This window comes from Chaetodon trifascialis, chromosome 16 (genome assembly GCF_039877785.1).
Source record: "Chaetodon trifascialis isolate fChaTrf1 chromosome 16, fChaTrf1.hap1, whole genome shotgun sequence".
In the NCBI taxonomy this organism is placed as follows: domain Eukaryota; kingdom Metazoa; phylum Chordata; class Actinopteri; order Chaetodontiformes; family Chaetodontidae; genus Chaetodon; species Chaetodon trifascialis.
Window position 1 is genome coordinate 5119977 of NC_092071.1, and position 18949 is coordinate 5138925.

Here is an 18949-nt window from a genome sequence, read left to right on the forward strand (position 1 = left end):
TCAACAGTAGAGTCACAGAGGGTGATGGGGTCAGGTGATGCTGAGTTTTTCCTAAAGTCCACAACCATCTCCACTGTCTTTAGAGCGTTGAGCTCTAGGTTGTTCTGGTTGCACCAGGTCACCAGATGGTCGACCTCCCACCTGTAGGCGGACTCGTCGCCATCAGAGATGAGTCCGATGAGAGTGGTGTTCTACATACTTCAGCAGCTTGACAGACTGATGACTGGAGGTGCAGCTGTTGGTGTACAGGGAGAAGAGCAGAGGAGAAAGAACACAGCCCTGAGGGGATCCGGTGCTGATGGTCTTTGAGTTGGAGATGTGTTTCCCCAGCTTCACGCACTGTTTCCTGTCAGACAGGAAGTCTGTAATCCATCTGCAGGTGGAGTCAGGCACGCTCAGCTGGGAGAGCTTCTCCTGGAGCAGGGTTGGAATGATGGTGTTAAAGGCAGAGCTGAAATCCACAAACAGGATCCTGGCGTAGGTTCCTGTGATGTCTGTGAACACTGGAGACAGCTGATCAGCACAGTGCTTCAAGGCGGATGGGGAGACAGAATCTGGTACAGCTGCTTTCCGGGGGTTCTGTCTCCTGAAGAGTTTGTTGACATCTCTCTCATGAATGGAAAGAGTCGTCACTGAGGTGGGTGGGTGGGTGGGTGGGGGGGGGGGATTGGTGGAGGTGACTGGAGCTGGAGCTGTTGGGAGGTGTCGTGGGGGGATGGTTGCTGGACTGTCCCTTTGCCTTTCAAAGCGGCAGTAGGACTCATTCAGGTCGTTGGCTAGGCGTCGATCGTTGATGGACTGGGGGGCTTTAGGCTTGTAGTTGGTGATTTGCCTAAGCCCTTTCCAGACAGACGCAGAGTCATTAGCGTCTGTCTGAGTACAGCCATTTAGCCTCTTTCACCGCCTTGCTAAACCTGTACTTCGCCTCTCTGAATCTGTCTTTGTCCCCAATCCTGAAGGCCTCTTCCTTTGCCAACCTTAGCTGTCTGAGTTTGGCTGTGAAACAGGGTTTGTCATTGTTGTAACTCACCCTGGTGCGTGATGGAACACAGCAGTCCTCACAGAAGCTGATGTAGGACGTCACAGCCTCCGTGTACTCATCCAGACTGTTGGTAGCAGTCCTGAACACATCCCAATCAGTGGAGTCCAAACACGCCTGGAGATCCTCCACAGCCTCACTGGTCCACTTCCTTGATGTCCTCACTACGGGTTTGCAGAGCTTTAGTTTCTGCCTGTACGTAGGAATCAGGTCAATGAGTCAATAAGTATGTGGCAGCCTACCCTACCTGTGAACAGAATAAGAGCAAGAACGCCCCCAGTGCTGGACTTCTTCAGCCTCTGCCTGTGCCACGGCGGCCCTGGTCGGACATCTCACTCGATTTCATAACAGGCTTACACCCATCAGAGGGAAACACTGTTTTACTTACAGTAGTTGAACAGTTCTCCAAGATGGTATGGTTCATACCCTTGACTAAGATTCCCTCCTCCAAGGAAACGGCGGAGGTGCTCTTGTCTCATGTTTGTCAAGTTTTTGGGTTTCCTAGGGATGTCCTGTCTGATCCGGGTCCGCAGTTCGTGGCGCAGTTCCGGAAAGCATTCTGCCAACTGATGGGTGCCACGGTTAGTCTGACCTCAGGCCACCATCCTCAATCCAATGGGCAGACAGAACAGCTAAACCAGGAGTTGGAGAAGGGGCTGTGCTGCCTGGCCTCACAAAATCCCACTTCCCGGAGCAAATACGTCATGTGGGTGGATTATGCTCACAACATCCTACCCTGCACCTCCCTGGGCATGTCTCCATTCTAATGTATGTTCGGCTACCAACCATCGCTGCTTCCTGAGCTGGAGAGGGAGGTCAGTGTCCCTTCTGCGGTCACCGTGATCCGCTCTTGCAGGCGGGCATGGGCTCTGGCCTGGTAGAACCTCCTCAGATCCTCACTTAGTTACAAGAAGTTTGCTGACAGGAGGAGGAGAGCGGCGCCTAAGTACAAGACCGGACAGAGGGTGTGGCTATCCACTTGATACTTGCCACTCAAGGTGGAATCCCATAAGTTGGCTCCCCATTTTGTTGGTCCATTTCCTGTATCTAAAGTCATTATTCCCGTGTCTGTGAGACTCAACCTTCCCAGGTCCCTTTGAGTCAACCCCACATTTCACGTCAGTGAGGTTCAGCTTTGGTCCCACCTACCAGGCCCCCTCCTCCCCGCCCGAATTGTTGATGGGAGTCCACCGTGTAAGGGGATTCCAGTACCTAGTGGACTGGGAGGGGTATGGTCCAGAGGAAAGGTCTTGGGTCTCCTCCCGGAACATTGTGGACCCAGAGCTGATTGGAGAATTCCACCGCATGCACCCCCACAATCCTGGGCCATCAGGAGCCGGCAGTGTGTGTGTGTGGGGGTACTCTCAGGTCCTAGTCTGTGTCACTTCGTGTTTTATTTTTTAAGGGTTTTCAGTTCCTGTTTTGTGATGTCTTGTTAGGTGTCTTGATTTCCCCATGAGTGTGATTGTTCATTGTCTACACCTGTGTCTAATTATTCCACTCCTCGTGCGTATACCTGCCCTTCCCAGTGTGTCTTTGTCAGATTGCCTGCGTCTTTGTGTCAGTAGCTTTCTGGCGTTCTTCCTCATGTTTGACTTCCTCGTGTTTCGACCTGTTTTGTCTCTTGTTGCCTTTTTACCTAGCGTCTTGGTACTTTTGCCTTCCTCACGGTTTTCTGGTTTTTTGGACTCTAGCTTGTGTTTTTGACTCCCGATCTGCCTAGTGATTTTTTACTGTTGCTTTTCCTGACTGCCTTCCGTGTACCAACCTTGAACTGTCAATAAACCGCCTCTCATCTCTACTAAGGCATCATGGTTTTGGTTGTCAGTTTTCTTATCTCCTGTTTTATGTTGAAAAGATTTTCCTCGTGTGGCATCTCTTGCGTTACTTCCTGTGTTTCTCGACCTTTGTCTTGGTCGAATTATTTCACCTGTGCCTCATTGCTCCTCCCTCTCCAGTGTTCACGTCAGTTACTCCTTTTACCTTGACCAGCCCTTTTTATGGTTTGCACCTGTTCATTGGATTTATTGGCCTGTTTAGATTTATTGGATTTGCTCTTTGCCTGTTTCATCTTTCCTGTAAGCCTTTCATTAACAAACATTTTGAACTGCGCCTACCTGGACGTTGTAGTCTGCATCTGGAACCAACTCTTCGCTTCCTTGTTTTCCCTGAATGCGAAATTGTAGCAAAAGGTGAGGATTCTATGTTGAAGTGCTGCAGTTTTAATGACCATCATGATTTCTAAGCGAATGTATGGACATTTATTTACATATTCCTTGAAAGTGTAAGTTACCCGTAATCTAAAAATGTCTTGCCTGTGTTTGACTCGTGCTTGGATTTGAGTCACGGCTCTGAGGTGCATTGTTCCTTTAACGTTTAAAGCAGATTTTGACAGTCGGGGACATGGAGTCATTTCTGCTGCTGCGGCTGAATCTATTGACGGTGTTGATAAGGCGCCACGTCAGCACTTTTTCAACACCTGCATGCACCTCATATCTCTCCCTCCACACCCTGATTTGAATAATGTTTCCTCTCGAAGTATTTATCTTTAATCTTGTTTTTGTCTGTGTGCTCTCTGACATGAGGCAAAGCAATGTAGCTCAGACACAGTCCAGCTGCTTCATCCAGCTCCTCCTGGGGCCTCCTCCCAGTTGACTATGCTTCCACTGGGAGGTATCTCCTCTGAGAATTGTCCCCTTATAATGGTGGAGAGGTTTTCGGGTCATTTGTCATGAATGACAGCATGCTTCACAGTTATTTGGGGTAAACTGATAGAAAAAGAAAACTGAAATATTATGTGAATATTGTTTTGTGCCTTGTTGTCCCTCGAGTTGAACACCCTGCAGCTCTCCTACTTGCTGCAGGAAATGCTGAGTCATGTGAGACCACCTTCCTCCCTGCAGGCATTTATGTTGGCTCAGTGATTATGTTTCACTATTTTTTGTGAGACTGAGCCTCACTCTTCAGCACTAGCTCAGCCACAGGGCTAAAACAATCTGTGGACGTTTGGCGATGCCTGGCACTGACAGTGTTTGGTTTGCCAGCTTCAGTGCAGGATATCTCTAATCACCATGTTCAGTCCTGTTTCTCTTCTCTGTCTCGCTTTTGCTTTGGGATATTCATGTGCTAAGTTTTGGAACTACAGTTGCTATAATTTGAGAGCTTTGGAGAAGTAAATAGGAAGTATAATGTTCCATTCTGGGCTAAAACTTGTTTTTTTTAGTCTGTATTTGAATGAATGTAACCTAGAAATAACTAGCACTACTAAGGCATCATGATTTTGGTTGTCAGTTTTCTTATTTCCTGTTTTATGTCAAAAAGATTTTCCTCGTGTGTCATCTCTTACGTTACTTCCCGTGTTTCCCCACCTTTGTGTCGATTTATTTCACCTGTGCCTCGTCGCTCCTCCCTCTCCAGTGTCCACGTCAGTTACTCTTTTTACCTTGACCAGCCCTTTTTATGGTTTGCATCTGTTCATTGGCTTTATTGGCCTGTTTACATTTATTGGATTTGCTCTTTGCTTGCTTCATCCTTCCCGTAAGCCTTCCATCAATAACATTTTGATCTGCGCCTACCCGGACTTTTTTAGTCTGCATCTGGAACCAACTCTTCGCTTCCTTGTTTTCCCCGAATGCCAAATCGTAGCAAAAGGTGAGGATTCTATGTTGAAGTGCTGCAGTTTTAATGACCGTCATGATTTCTAAATGGATGTATGGGCATTTATTTACATATTCCTTGAAAGTGTAAGTTACACATAATCTAAAAATGTCTTGCCTGTGTTTGACTCATGTGCTTGGATCTGAGTCGCGGCTCTGAGATGCATTGTTCCTTTAACGTTTAAAGCAGATTTTGACAGTGGGCCACTGGAGTTTAAATGGCGCCATGATCTCTGCTGCTGCGGCTGAATCTACTGACGGTCACCACGTCAGCACTTTTCAACACCTGCACCTCACATCTCTCCCTCCACACCCTGATTTTAATAATGTTTCCTCTTGAAGTATTTTTCTTTAATCTTGTTTTTGTCTGTGTGCTTTCTGACATGGTACATATTTCCTCTTCTTGTCCTTTATGATGTCATCCATGGTCATTGTTATTTGTGCTAAATCCACACTGCTGACCAGCCTCATTTATTTCCAATCAGTGTGACTCATAGTCAGGTCGAATGTGTCGGCTGCACAAACATTGTGCGATGAAGGACTTCATCCTGTGATAGACTTGATGGCATGCTCCCATGCCCTTATTCTTCATTGTTGTTTCTCTTACTCACTTACAGCATGAGAAGCAGGGATTCAGCACGAAGGCCTTTTTGTTTGTTTGTTTGTTTGTTTGTTTGTTTGTTTGTTTGTTTGTTTCATCTTGTGAATGAAGTAGTCCCAATTAAAGCTTTGGCTCAAATTACAAACAGAATATTTTCTCACATCTAGTGGTATGTAACCATGCAGACAGGTTTGGTTTTGGGTCTGTGGATTATTGTTATTACACTATGGCATGGAAATTATTGCGAAGCGTTTTGTTGATTGGTGTCTGATTGGACACAAAAACAGGAATTTAAAGGATTTATAAATGAATGAATCCATAAATAAATAGGTCAAATTTAAAAGCCAATTCATAGGGGGATCCTAGTGCAGTGTTTTACCAACACAAGGTCCAAAGTGTCACATAAATACAAAATAAAAAAAGGAAAATGGAAAACACTTTTGTTTACAGTTCTGTTCTAGTTATGAGAGAGAAGAAGATCCTGTTGACTAACTGCTCACAATGCAGATGAGAGCTGCCAACAAATGCCCCGACCAGTCAAGATTTCATTTACACTCATATTAACAAAGTAAAATCAATAAATAGGTAATCAAACCTAGAAAAACTGACTTTGCTCGACATTTGGGGCACAACATTGACATCTTTTCAGCTTTCAAGTTGATGTGCTGAATTTGAAAGCAAACATTTTATTTCCACATCCAGCAGTTACAGAACAGCAGGATCGTTCAGTTGAGCTGTGTTTGTACCCACCTGATGAACGTTAGCCCAGTGTTCTCTTTGTTTTAGCTCTGTTTTTGGTCTCTACCAACTCCTGAGGGAGATCTCTGGATTATTAGCTGCTAAATGCTCCACTGTGATCACCAGCTCAACGCTAACTGTGGTGAGCAGGTGGTTTACTGAAGGATTTTAGCTTTTTGTCTGAGAACTTGTCTTTGTTTTCTACGTTTCAGGCCATAACACCAAAACAGTGAGCTAAAAGAAGCTAAAGTGTTCTGTAGAGCTGAAGGGAATGATTCAGTGTCTGAGCATTAAATGTACCGTCACTCTGATCCATTGCACGCTCTGTCGCCCACAGCAGGCAGGCTATTTTTGCTCTGTTTGTTAATGCAAAATGGAGTAAACCAGGATGTGTTGTGTGGAGACATTTTGGATTTGGCACCATAGATAGGGGCCAAAGGTAACGCTTAAATGATTAAGAACAGATTCTGTGTTAGTTCCCGTTTGTCTGTGCTAGATTTTTGGAAAAATTTACTCAGTTACTTAAATCACTACTAGAAGCATCTTCCTTTAGCTTCATCTCAACTGTTGGAATCTGTTACCGTCCTGATTTCATTTGTCTCGTAGAAGAGGTTCAGATGACTTGTCTGGAGAGTTGTCTGTCAATGTGCGTGTCCTCTGCAGATCCCTGGAGCGGCAATGGACAGACTCAGCCTGCTGTGGCGTCTGAGGCGTCGGGCTCGCTGTGGAGTGGTCTGCATGGCCTTCTTCTGCATCTCCATGGCTCTGCTCTACACCCTCTGTGCTGATAACAGCGGCAACAAGGTCTGTCGCCATGTTTTACTGTCATGTTGTGACATGTGTTTTGTAGCAGCCAACCACAACTGGTTTCAGGTGGTAATATGTGATTTTATCCAGCTGTTGGAAGAGAAAAATAAAACTGGTTAAAAATACATCTAAACAATAAATTCTTATAACTTCATCTTACGCATGAAGATCAGTTTGGTCATTATTATGGTGAATATCATCTCGGGATGATCATATTTCAATAAATTTTGTATGATTTACGAGGTTCAATGAGTTGACACATTTGCAAGCAACGACCTCCCAGACTTAATAATGAAGCCAACACAAGGGCTCAAACTGCAGTTCCTCAAATGGCCACTTGAGGCTGACTCAAAAAACCAGCCAATCCCCATAGACCCCCACATTAAAAACGGCCACTTTACAGAAGAAATAAACAAAAAATGGTGTTAGGTTAGCAAGAGTTGCACGTTTGAAGTATTCAACAGCAGTAAAATTCAAAATGTAGAAAATAACACAACTTTTTACGCGTTACTTTTTAAGTGTAATAATCGGCTGCTGCCGCGCCCCTTCGTTCGTGCGCTGGAGACTCTGTTCGAAGGTCAGCGGAGGGGGGAGCTGAGTGGCGAGCTGAGTGGCGAGCTGAGTGGCCGAGCCGGGGAAGCGGAGTTCACCACGCCTGACAAGCGTTTGGAAGAAGTGTGGAATGACGAGATGTCCAGTCGCATGCTGAGAGGCAGACTCAGGAAGGTGGTGCAGAATTTTCAGGTGAGAGTTTATTATTCAGTGAAGCATTTGAAGAAAGAAGTCTGAATTCTGAGAAAAAATCTGAATTTTAAGAATAAACTTCATGCAAATTTTTTTATTCTAGTGACAAAATATTATCACTGTACTGTCATAATTCTCTCATTTTATCTGAATTCAGACATTATTTTCGAGACACATTGTTGATTTTTTGTCCCTGGTCGTCTCCTTGTGTTTCCGTCAGGCGATGAATAAGTACAGAGTCGCGTTCTCTGTCCCCGGCGGCGTCTCCAGCAGGCCCAAACTGAGCGGTCCTAAGCTTCTCTGCCAGCTGAAGGACAAGGTAGAGATCACGACTCTGACCCCTGACCTCCAGCCCTTCTCTGCGCTGCCCTGGGCCACCCAGCTGCCGCCGAAGCAGCTGACCTCTGACCTCGGGCCGTACAAGAGCTGCGCTGCGGTGTCGTCTGCAGGCTCACTCCTCTCCTCTGGACTGGGCAAAGAGATAGGTGAGATACCTTGACATCAAATCATGGTTGTCAATCTCAGGAGATTATTTTGTCTCATATACCACAACTACATAACAAACGAACAAAGATGGGTTGAGTTTAAATTTTCCGCCATGTTTCGGGTCTGTTTTTAATCCATTTAAGGTCATAGTTCGGTTAGTTTCACCAGTCAGCTAAGTGCTAACAGAGCCTGTAGCATTAGTGCTGATCACTGCTTGCCAAAAACATCTTTTATGTGTAATGTCTACATTAACCTGCTCTTTGCTGCATAGGTGGCGCTATGTCCTGTAAATTATTACTTTTATTTTTATCCAAGAAGAAGAATGTGTTTATATTTTTTCTGCTGATTAGAGTCTTACATCTATTGATTGAAAAGCACACAAACGTGACTCCTTAACACATACAATCTATTTAATTCAATTCCTCTGCAGCATTTGTCAGAAGTCTCTGAGGCGACACCAGACAGAAACATCATCATCAAAACATTTATTGAGTAGGATAAACCCCTTGAGAGGAAGCCTCTTGTTTTCAAGGGGGTCCTAGATAAACTGAGACAAAACACAATAACAATCTACAACAACAACAACACAATAACAACAACAAACATAAACAAAGACATTAGCACAACCCAAGAAAAAAAATAAATAATTAAATAAATAAAATAAAATGAGTACAACAAGAGCACATCACTATGACCACAAATGGCCATGGCAGCCTAGCAAAGCTGGGAGATATATAATAATAACAATTGAAATTATAGTGTGCTATAAATATTATTGATTAAGTATCATCGAAAACAGGTGCACTTTAACTCAAAATAGGAAGACAGGGAACATTTAAACCTATGAAAAGAAGTCAATGATCGAATGTTCAAGGGGAGATTATTCCAGTCTGATGGCGCTTTAAACATGAATGCTCTTTTACCAATTGATTTGTTCACTGTAGGAATGGAGAAGAAGTATTGAGATGAGTGCCTTAATTGATATATTGAGGAATATGGAATCAGAAACTGTTGTAAATAAGCAGGATAACTGCAATGTATGCATTTAAAAATGAACTGTAACCAGTGAATATGTCTTCTTATATTGAGTGTGGGCCAATTAAGTGAGTTATACATGATACAGTGATGGGTGTAAAATGAACAACCTAGAACAAATCTAGAGAGACGGTTATAGACAGCGTTAAGGGGCAGAAGGTATGTTTTAGAAGTGTTAAAATATACTACATCAGCATAATCAAAAAATGGTAAAATAAGTTGTAAGGCAAGTTTTTTTCCTAACATTGGGTGTGAAACAGTTCTTGGATCTGAACAAAACACTGATACCAAAGCTGATTTTATGATGGATATAATCAATATGGGGTTTGAAAGTGAGTTCTGGGTCAAGCCATAATCCTAGGTATTTGAATTGCTCAACTCTATGCAGATTTGTACCGTTGTTACATGATATTATTAAGTCATTAGATTTAATTTTTAGGTTATGTTTAGTTCCAAAGACCATGGTATAAGATTTGGTTTTATTGAGTAACAATTTATTGGCGGAAAGCCAGTTTTGTATGATATTGAAGGGTATTTTGTATTTGTGAGATATTAGATTTTGAGGTATAGATCACAGTATCATCTGCATATAGTTGAACAAATGTCTTAGAGCAAATTAAAGGAAGATCATTAATAAAAATTGAAAAGAGAAGAGGGCCAAGTGTTGAAGCTTGGGGAACACCTCTTTGTTGAACAAAAAAGTCAGACTTACACCCTTGAATAACAACACATTGTTTTCTGTTGTGCAGATAGGAATTAAACCAAAAAAGTGCATTTTGTGAAAAACCAATTGCATAAAGCTTATCAAGTAGTAAGTAGTGGTCAACCAAATCAAAAGCCTTCTTCAAATCAATAAAAATAGCACCTGTGAGATTACCAGAGTCACATGCTGAGAATATATCATTAGTGAGTTTAACAAGAGCAGTGGTTGTTGAGTGATTTGATCTAAATCCGGACTGAGAAGGTGATAGAATATCATAAATTTTAAGATAATCAGATATTTGATTGAAAATTATTTTTTCAAAAACTTTTGCAACTGTACATACTATTGATATTGGTCTATAATTATTTGGATCAAGAGTGTCACCACCCTTGTGTATTGGTGTAATTCGTGAATATTTCCACATTGCTGGTATATCACAGGTTTCGAAAGACAAGTTGAATAGATCAGCAAGAGGAAACATAAGGATATGGGAGGCCATTTTAAAATATCTTGATTCAATCCCATCAGGGCCAGCACCACTACTCAGACTAAGTTCTTCAGTAGCATTCTGAACTTCTAGGGGTGTAATTTTAGTAAATGAAAAACTGCTATGACAGGAGGACATATTATTAGAACTATGATTATAGGAAAAGTTTGATATTAGATCAGAGCAGACTGCAGAGAAATGCTGACTGAACACTTGTGCAATCAAAAAGGGATCATGAATTATAGCATTACCATCATATATTTTATTAATAGGAGTTTTATCAGAATTATTTATTATGGATTTTATACTGTTCCAGAATTGTTTAGGATTTTTAAACTTGTTGGAAAGACATTCCTTATAATAGCTAGACTTAGCATCGCGGGTCTTTGTCTTGGAGATATTTCTTAATTGTCTATATGTTTCCTGGTCAGCATTTTCTCTAGTCTGCCGAAATTTAGCCCAAGCCTTATCCCTCTGTCTAAAAAGGCTTATAAGGTCAGCATTTATCCATGGAAGATGTCTACCCTTGACCTTAGAAATTTTCCATGGTGCATGTTTGTCAATTGCTTGTGTAAACTCAGAGTAAAGAAAGTCCCAGGCATCCTGAACAGTTGGTATTAACTGCAACCTGTCCCAGTTGATTGAAATTACATCATTAATAAATAAGTCTATGTTCATTTTCTTATATTGTTTAATTTTAATTAATTTTGGTGGTAATTTAGGGATTTTAATTTTCCATATGCAGTATATAACTGAGTGATCACTGAGACAGTCTGACAAAATGCCAGCTTCAACAAATCTTTCAGGGTGAGTGACAAGTATCCAGTCAAGCAGGGACTGGGACTTGGGAGTAATACGCGTGGGTTCCTTTATGAGTTGTGTTAAATTAAGATTTTCGAAGTTATTTTTATCTTTAGCTTTAAACACTTAGAAGACTCTACTGGGGCAGAGGGTGGTCGATACACATTACCAACTGTGATATCTTTATTCTGATGAAGTATAATTTTAACAAAAAGACATTCAAAATAAGTTGGTTTAAACGAGGGTGTAATTAGCTCAGCAACTAAATTAGAGGAGACATAAGTAGCGACACCACCTCCCCTGGAGCCTCTATCAGCTCTATATAGTACATAATCCTTTGTGATTGTTAGATATATTACAATTAAGCCATGTTTCAGATAATGTGATAACACTGGGTTTATGTTGAACAACCCATGCACGAAGTGAATCAATTTTTGGGAGAAGACTTCGGATATTTAGATGGATAATTTTTAGACCTTTAATATTATTCAGTTGCAAGATGGGGGAACATTTGTAGAATAACACTATTCAGAACTAGGCAGAGTGAATAATCAGCAAAAGTTGCAGAGGGTTGTGCAAGTACAACACAAAAACAACTATACGAAACACAAAAACAGTAAACAAACAAAAATACAAATAACATAACTAATGGCCCAGCAGCCCCAGTCATCACAGACCAAGGCATCTCCGTGAGAGGGCAAAACTGGTTCAATACAATAGTGAACCGTTAATAGTCCGCAAACTGGATTGTCTGCATCAGAAAAAAAAAAAAAGGAAGGGGTGACAATAGCTCCGATTCTGTTACAGTCAGTAGTACTGAAAGCGACTGGCATTACGACAGTATGGTTTTACGACACCAGATGACAACCGGATGTAAACAACAACTTCGGTTTACGGCAAAGTGGATGTCTTCAGTGTCACAACAGTTTCTACTTGAGTGTTTATATGCAGTTTATTTACAGACACAGAAACAGACAGAAGTTTCACTTCTTCTCAAACTGTTTTCTATTTATACATCTCAGACTCTCATGATGCCGTGATACGCTTCAACGCAGCGCCCACCACCGGCTACGAGAAGGACGTTGGCTCCAAAACCACAATCCGCCTCATCAACTCGCAGGTAAGCACGATGACCAGTGAAAGGACATGTAAGGCTGCAGACACAGAAACCGAAAGACGTGTCTGTATCTCACAACACAGTGCTCCATCTGACCTCACATCGAATGTTCAGACAACTACAATCTGAAATAACTTTGTCAAACAGCTTCAGGTGCCTCACCACCTCCTTCTGGACGAGAACTGACCCTGATCCGCACGTAGTCCAGGAAAACCTTATCAAATACCCATTGCACAAGTCTAACTTTTGCTTTTAGTAAAACAATTGATTCTTCATCAGCACGACTGAAATCATGCTGATAGTTGCTATGGTAACAGTTTGCCGATGATGCTGCTTTCAACTATTTTTGTCTTCACTCATGCACACGATTCAACAGAGAAAAACATTCACATCAGGACAAATTATCAAACAGTTTACGTGTAATGCACAGATTAGGACAGTGTTCTTACATTATTTGACATTTTCACATGTAGATATTTTAAGTTTTTAATGTTTTAAACTTAAATTTCAGCCTCGGATTCAGATTTATTCATCCCAAACTAACTTAACATGGTATAAAACATTATTAAAGATTATTTAGATTAATGCATGAAGTGAGATATCAGTGAGCGTCACTCTGTTATAGATACGATATAATGCATTTGTTTTTAAATTCATTTCTACCTGTCTTATAGGTGATGGCGACTCATGAGCACCATTTCCTGTCCAGTTCTCTGTACAACTCAGGTGTCCTGGTGGCCTGGGACCCCTTCTCTGCTAACCTCACTCAGGTAACGTTCACATCACACCTTGAATGAATGAATGGAAACCCACAGTATTTTAAAATGTTTTAATAGAAGCCTTCATGCTTTGTCCCCCCCGCAGTGGTACAACAGGACAGACTTCCCCATCTTCACCCAGTACCAGAGATACAGGAGGCTTCATCCCACGCAGCCTTTCTACATCCTGCATCCTCGCTTTGAGTGGCAGCTCTGGCAACGAATACAAGACAACATGGCCGAGCCCATCCAGAAGAACCCTCCCTCCTCCGGCCTCCTTGGTATGAGAAACGAGAACGAGAACTCACTCACCACTTCCTGTTCATGATCAAAAAAAGGAAGTAAATAAGAAACACAGTAGAGTTCAGTAAAGAAACACGCAGTCGAGTACAGTTGAGTTCTCTCTGTTTCCTCTCCAGGCACCGTCCTGATGATGTCGCTGTGTGACGTGGTGCACGTTTACGAGTTCCTGCCGTCCCACAGGAAGACGGAGCTCTGCCATTACTATCAGCGCTTCTTTGACGCCGCCTGCACGCTCGGCGCCTACCACCCTCTGCTGTACGAGAAGAACCTGGTCAAACGCATGAACCAGGGCTCCGACCGCGACATCTACAGCTACGGACGTGTCACGCTGCCTGGGTTCAGCAAGCTGAACTGCACCCGGGATGATGGAAGTGGACCCAACCACTGACTGGAAAATACAGAAGCACACAAACACGCGCACACACACACGCGCGCACACACACACACACACACACACACACGATGCAAAGCTGAACCCTGCATGACGACACAATGAGGACAGACACGTGAACACTTCATACGCACTGCCAAACCAAAAGGAAAGCTGTGCCACTCACTATGAATATTACATGTCGTTATTATAGGCTGTAAACACTGAAACACACGTTTATTTGTCATAGCACTCACACACACACATTAAGAGATGTGCCTGTCGTTCACACATACATACACACCCTTATGAGGTAATGTTCATCCCTGAAACCCATCCATCCATCCATTATCTATACCGCCTATCCTTTTCGGGGTTGCGGGGGGCTGGAGCCTATCCCAGCTACAATGGGCGAGAGGCGGGGTACCGGTCGCCAGCCGATTGCAGCTAAATAACAGCTAAATAAACTTCATATATTGTCGTTACGCTGCACTTTGATGCTTCCTGTGAAGCTCTGATAACTGTTCATTATTGTAATGTGTAATGGCGAAATTTCCGATGCGCCCCAAACGCGGCCCTCAGTTCGAGTCCACATGTTTGTTACAGCGCTGCAGCATCACACGTGAAGTCGTGCTTTATAAAACTTTATTAACACATATTAACCGACCCAATCACCGGGGTGACCGGTTTGTGCTGCGGTTTTTGGTAAAAGTTCATATTTCACCTCTGTGTGCTAAACGTTTATGTATGCTAATGCTTGCTATAGCAGCCTAATGTTAGCTTTACTCCGAGAGGCTAATGTTAGCGTTAACTCCGATTTTGGTTTGTGTGGCTCTTCATAAACTAGTCAGGATGGTTGTGTTTAACACCGCCGCTGGCTCGCTGTTCAGTGGTTTAATGCAGGGGTTCCCAAACTTTTCCATGCCATGGCCCCCCCAAACAGCATTTGCTTCTGGCCGGGGACCCCCGTTGCAAACCCACGGACAATGCTACAAAATATGTAAAGAAACATCTACTTTTAGAATGATTTTCTTACTTTTATTCACTATTCAATAATTATTACATTTGTTTAGCATAAGAATTTTAACGAACATGTTTTCAACACTGTATTATATTCCCACTGAATAATGTGTGTGTTTGTGTGTGTGTGTGTGTGTGTGTGTGTGTGTGTGTGTGTGTGTGTGTGTGTGTGTGTGTGTGTGTGTTTGTGTGTGTTCACTATTCAATAATTATTACATTTGTTTAGCATGAGAATATTATTAACTAACATGTTTTGCTTTTTTGTCTTAACTTCCCTCCAATTTTCAGCCCCACTTTGAAAACCACTGGTTTAATGCACTGCCTGCAAGGCTCACATTAATGGGAGTACTTTGGGCTGGAAGAGAGAAGTTGTGTTTGTCTGCAGCAGCCATTTTGGTGCGTCCAGGTGTCATCAGTAAAAGCTTCTTTCCTTGAATCGCAGTACTTGTTCAGAAAAAAAGTACTTTTCAACATACGTACATATACATATATCACAAAATATGTATAATAGAAAATGAAATGAATGTTACCATAAATAAATGAATAATCGAATTAGAATAATTATTTAGGGCGAATAAACAGCGTTAAAAACCTCTTTGTTTAAAGAAGATGTTATTTCAACATTTCCATTCTGAAAACAGAAAATAAGGGTCCTGTGACTGTAAAATTTGAATTTGTGCATGTAGAATTTGGCTAGAAGTAGAGTGGGTTTAATCACAAGAGTCCTCTTTCCTGATATCTGTATAAGTTAACAGTTTTTCAACTTAAGATCACAACATTACATGTAACAAACAGTTAATTTACCTGGAAATGATCACTTTTCAAAACCTGACAAAAACTGACAGCATGTGTTAAATGTTCAGTTTCTGTGAACAAAAAGAAGATTGCATTTTACAATTTTTTTTATATTTACCTCTGAAAATGTAGTAATGTGGAAGTATAAAGTTGAATGAAATGGAAATACTCAGGTACCTCCTAATTGTACTTAAGTTCAGTACTTGAGTAACTGTTCTTTGGTCCATTCCACCACTGTGATTAACCAAAGGTCAGTCTTATTAGTGAGTCATTTTCTGTCAACCTACTCTTTCCTTTAAGACCTGATCCCAGTATTTTACTCCTTTACCTCCTTTACTGCTCAATTGATAGCTCTGACTATATTTGACTGACATCCAGTGGTGAAGACTGTGTACTACGTTACATCGATTTAGTATGACAGCATCACATCTAAAGTACATTATCAGCTTGTTAATGGTGCATTATATTTCATTACTCAGAACTCATGAGGTATTCATGTGAGTTTTCTGAGACTTACATACAAAATACACACAGTCAGTCTGAGATGTTTATAGGGGTGGAATTGTTTGGGTTTCCTCTGGGGTCTAGATCTGGGCTCTCAAAAGCACTTGGCTGTACGACATTTCTTTTTTAAAAGGAGGCCACCAGAGGATAAAATGATGCTTACTATTTCTTAAAGTAAGGTATTGCCAAATAAACACTCCTGATGCGCTTTCATCTTTTACACCAAGAGGATCAAAAAGTCAACATATTTGAATCAAATACTCACTGTGGCCTGTAATTAACTATTTTCATTGTCATTTAATCTTCTGATAATACTCTGATAATCCATTTAGTCTAGAAAATACCAGAAAATTATGGAAAGTAGTCATCGCAGTTCTCAGAGTCCAACCTGATGTCTAAAAATGTCTTGTTTTAACCATCCTATTATCTTTGGGGTCAATTTGACCCCATTCAACGTTTAATGTGTCTAAATAAATGATTAACATAATTTTTTTGCTTCATATTTCACTGTAGTAGTGCGAGAACCATTGATAGTTCACATAACATGGGGGAGGAGAAAACATTTTTATCACGAGAACTTTGATATTTCCAACACTGTGGGGGTGGAAAAATGGAAAATGGCAATGAAAATGCTTCTGCTGCTTGTGTTGTCTCCTATTGCCCCAAGAAAGGGAAAAATGTCCTGCTGGTGAGCACCATGCACAAAGATGCTGTCCTGAGTACCAGAGAAGACAATTTTTCATTTGGCAAATGCTTTTATCCAAGGCAACGGACATATGAGATTTTCATACATCACAAGCAAGGTTCTTGATGGGAGAGAACAACAAGAGTAAGTGCCCTAACGCAACTTTCTGGTCCAACTGGACATAGGTGCTACAAGACAGTGCTACGAAGTGATGCATAGAGTGCCTAGAGTGAACAGAGAGTTTATTGGTTCAGTAAAGAGCTTGGTCTACAATGAGACAAAGGCAGGGGTTGATAACTTGGACAAGGTCACAGCCACATACAGTTGCAGAGTCATGACTGTCTTTTGGCCCCTTGTAATTTTCTTCAACATCATTGATGTGAGCACCTACAATGCCTTTGTAATATGGAATGAAATAAACAAGGACTGGAATAGCAGAAAACTCGAAGGACTCGAATCGAAGCAGGATTTTCCTGGACCAGCTGGGTTACACGATGGTGAAACCTCATATCGAGAGAAGATGGTGACTTCAAAGAGCATCAACACTTGTGAAGGACACCCAAACAGAGACACACACACCCCAAACTGCAGGCAGGAAATGTGGCAGGTGCCAACGGGTCCCAACAGAAATGACTCCAAGACCAGCAGCACCTGTGTGAAATACAAGAACTACGTCTGCTAAGAACATGCATGCACTCTCTGCGCATCATGTGTACAGTAGTGCAGACAAAAGGCCGGAATGTACTGTCTGGTGGCCTGAAGGAAAAATATGTTGTTCATATTCTGTATGTTCATATTCTGTCACACTCATTTTAGTGACTATGTAACTTTGTTTTTTACTATCTCACACATACATATCTGCATACATAGCACTTAGAGTAACATAGAACAATCCCTGACCCAATGCTCCAATGTACTTTTTTACAGTTTTTTTTGTAAATAAAGAACTGTTATGTGTACCTTACTTATGTTCTGATGATGATGATGTTCTGTTTTACAAATAAAATCCCTCTAAATATTTGAAATTGTGTTTGTTTTTCCTGGGCTCAAATTGACCCCGAACATAATATGTGTTATTATTCTTGATAAAAGAAATTGTTTTTCATTCCAAATGTTATAGATAACAAAAATACGTTCTTAGAAATAATATAAAGCTATTAAAACACCAAAAAGATATCGTTTTTCCAATTTTAGGTCAATCAGCAAGATTTTATGGTGATCTGCATATTTCTTCAGACAAGCAGGCAGACATGGAGCTCCACCCGTTCTGTCACAAGCTAGGTCTCAACCTTTGGTCGACTGAACAACGTCCGGCCAACCAAAAACTTGATCTGACCATCCTGACCACTGGCGCTGTCCTTGAAATTTTCAGCTTTGTCAGACAGCTTTGTGGAACTCTCTGTGAGACAGTCAATGACATCCTTGAGCACAATTTCGATCTTGAACTTCAAAGCGGTGTGACCAAGGCCGCACAGGTCATCCAGAGATGGTACACAACACAGAAAAGCTTCATGAAAAGGCAAAACCCATCACCAAAGAGAAACAAGTGGTTAAACATGGTTGTGCCACTGAACGGTCGCCCACAGCTCGGCCCACAACCACCAACCGACACCCAGCTGGAGGATCTGTGTCCCGAAGACTCAAAGCTGGGCATAGAAATGCAACCTTTCAGTGGAAATGTGCAACAGGTGAAAATGGCCCACGACTATCAGATCTGCAAAGAAATAGGATTGGACCTCGACGTCTGCTCGGAATCAGAAGCCAAAACCAAACTCGACATGCAAGTGCTGACAAGAGGAGTCCTCTTAGAGGTGCACCAGTACGTAGTGCAAAACTGCCAGCAATACATTCCAGCTCTGTACGGCATTCTGGAGTACAACTTCGATCTGAGCTCTCAGAGCCATCGAAAGGTGGAGTTTGCTTGCTCCATTGCATCACAGGTGATAGCCATGGCAGGAAAAAACGGCAGAAGGGGAGGTTATCTGAACAAAGTCTTCGAGTTGCCCTTCGAGGCCTCAGAGTTGTCACAGATCGTCTGCAAAGAGGAGCCGGAGGACGGCTTCAGCGAGCCCCACCTTAACGATAACCTGGATGTAATGTTTGTCAGAGAACTGAAGCCTGTTGACATTGAAGTCGAGATTGAATAGTATGTCCTTTTTTCACTGTAGAAAATCAGTGTTCAGATTAGTCCTTAGCATAGCCACATCTGTTACAGCTAAATGACTTGCAGATATCATTGTAAAGCATGAAAAATGTGGCCAAAACAAGTCGACTGTACTAGAAATGTGTCGCTCTGTGGA

The 18949-nt window shown here is 42.0% G+C and overlaps 1 protein-coding gene across 1 annotated transcript; it reads left to right on the top strand.

The window, feature by feature from the left end:
• Positions 1 to 6700: 6700 nt before the first annotated feature.
• On the top strand, positions 6701 to 13682 carry LOC139344957 (beta-galactoside alpha-2,6-sialyltransferase 1-like). The gene is made up of 7 exons (XM_070983401.1): positions 6701 to 6838; positions 7361 to 7585; positions 7806 to 8070; positions 12120 to 12217; positions 12889 to 12984; positions 13079 to 13253; positions 13392 to 13682. Exons 1-7 carry the CDS (start codon positions 6713 to 6715, stop codon positions 13661 to 13663), a joined length of 1257 nt encoding a protein of 418 aa, XP_070839502.1. The 5' UTR covers positions 6701 to 6712; the 3' UTR covers positions 13664 to 13682.
• Positions 13683 to 18949: the final 5267 nt, after the last annotated feature.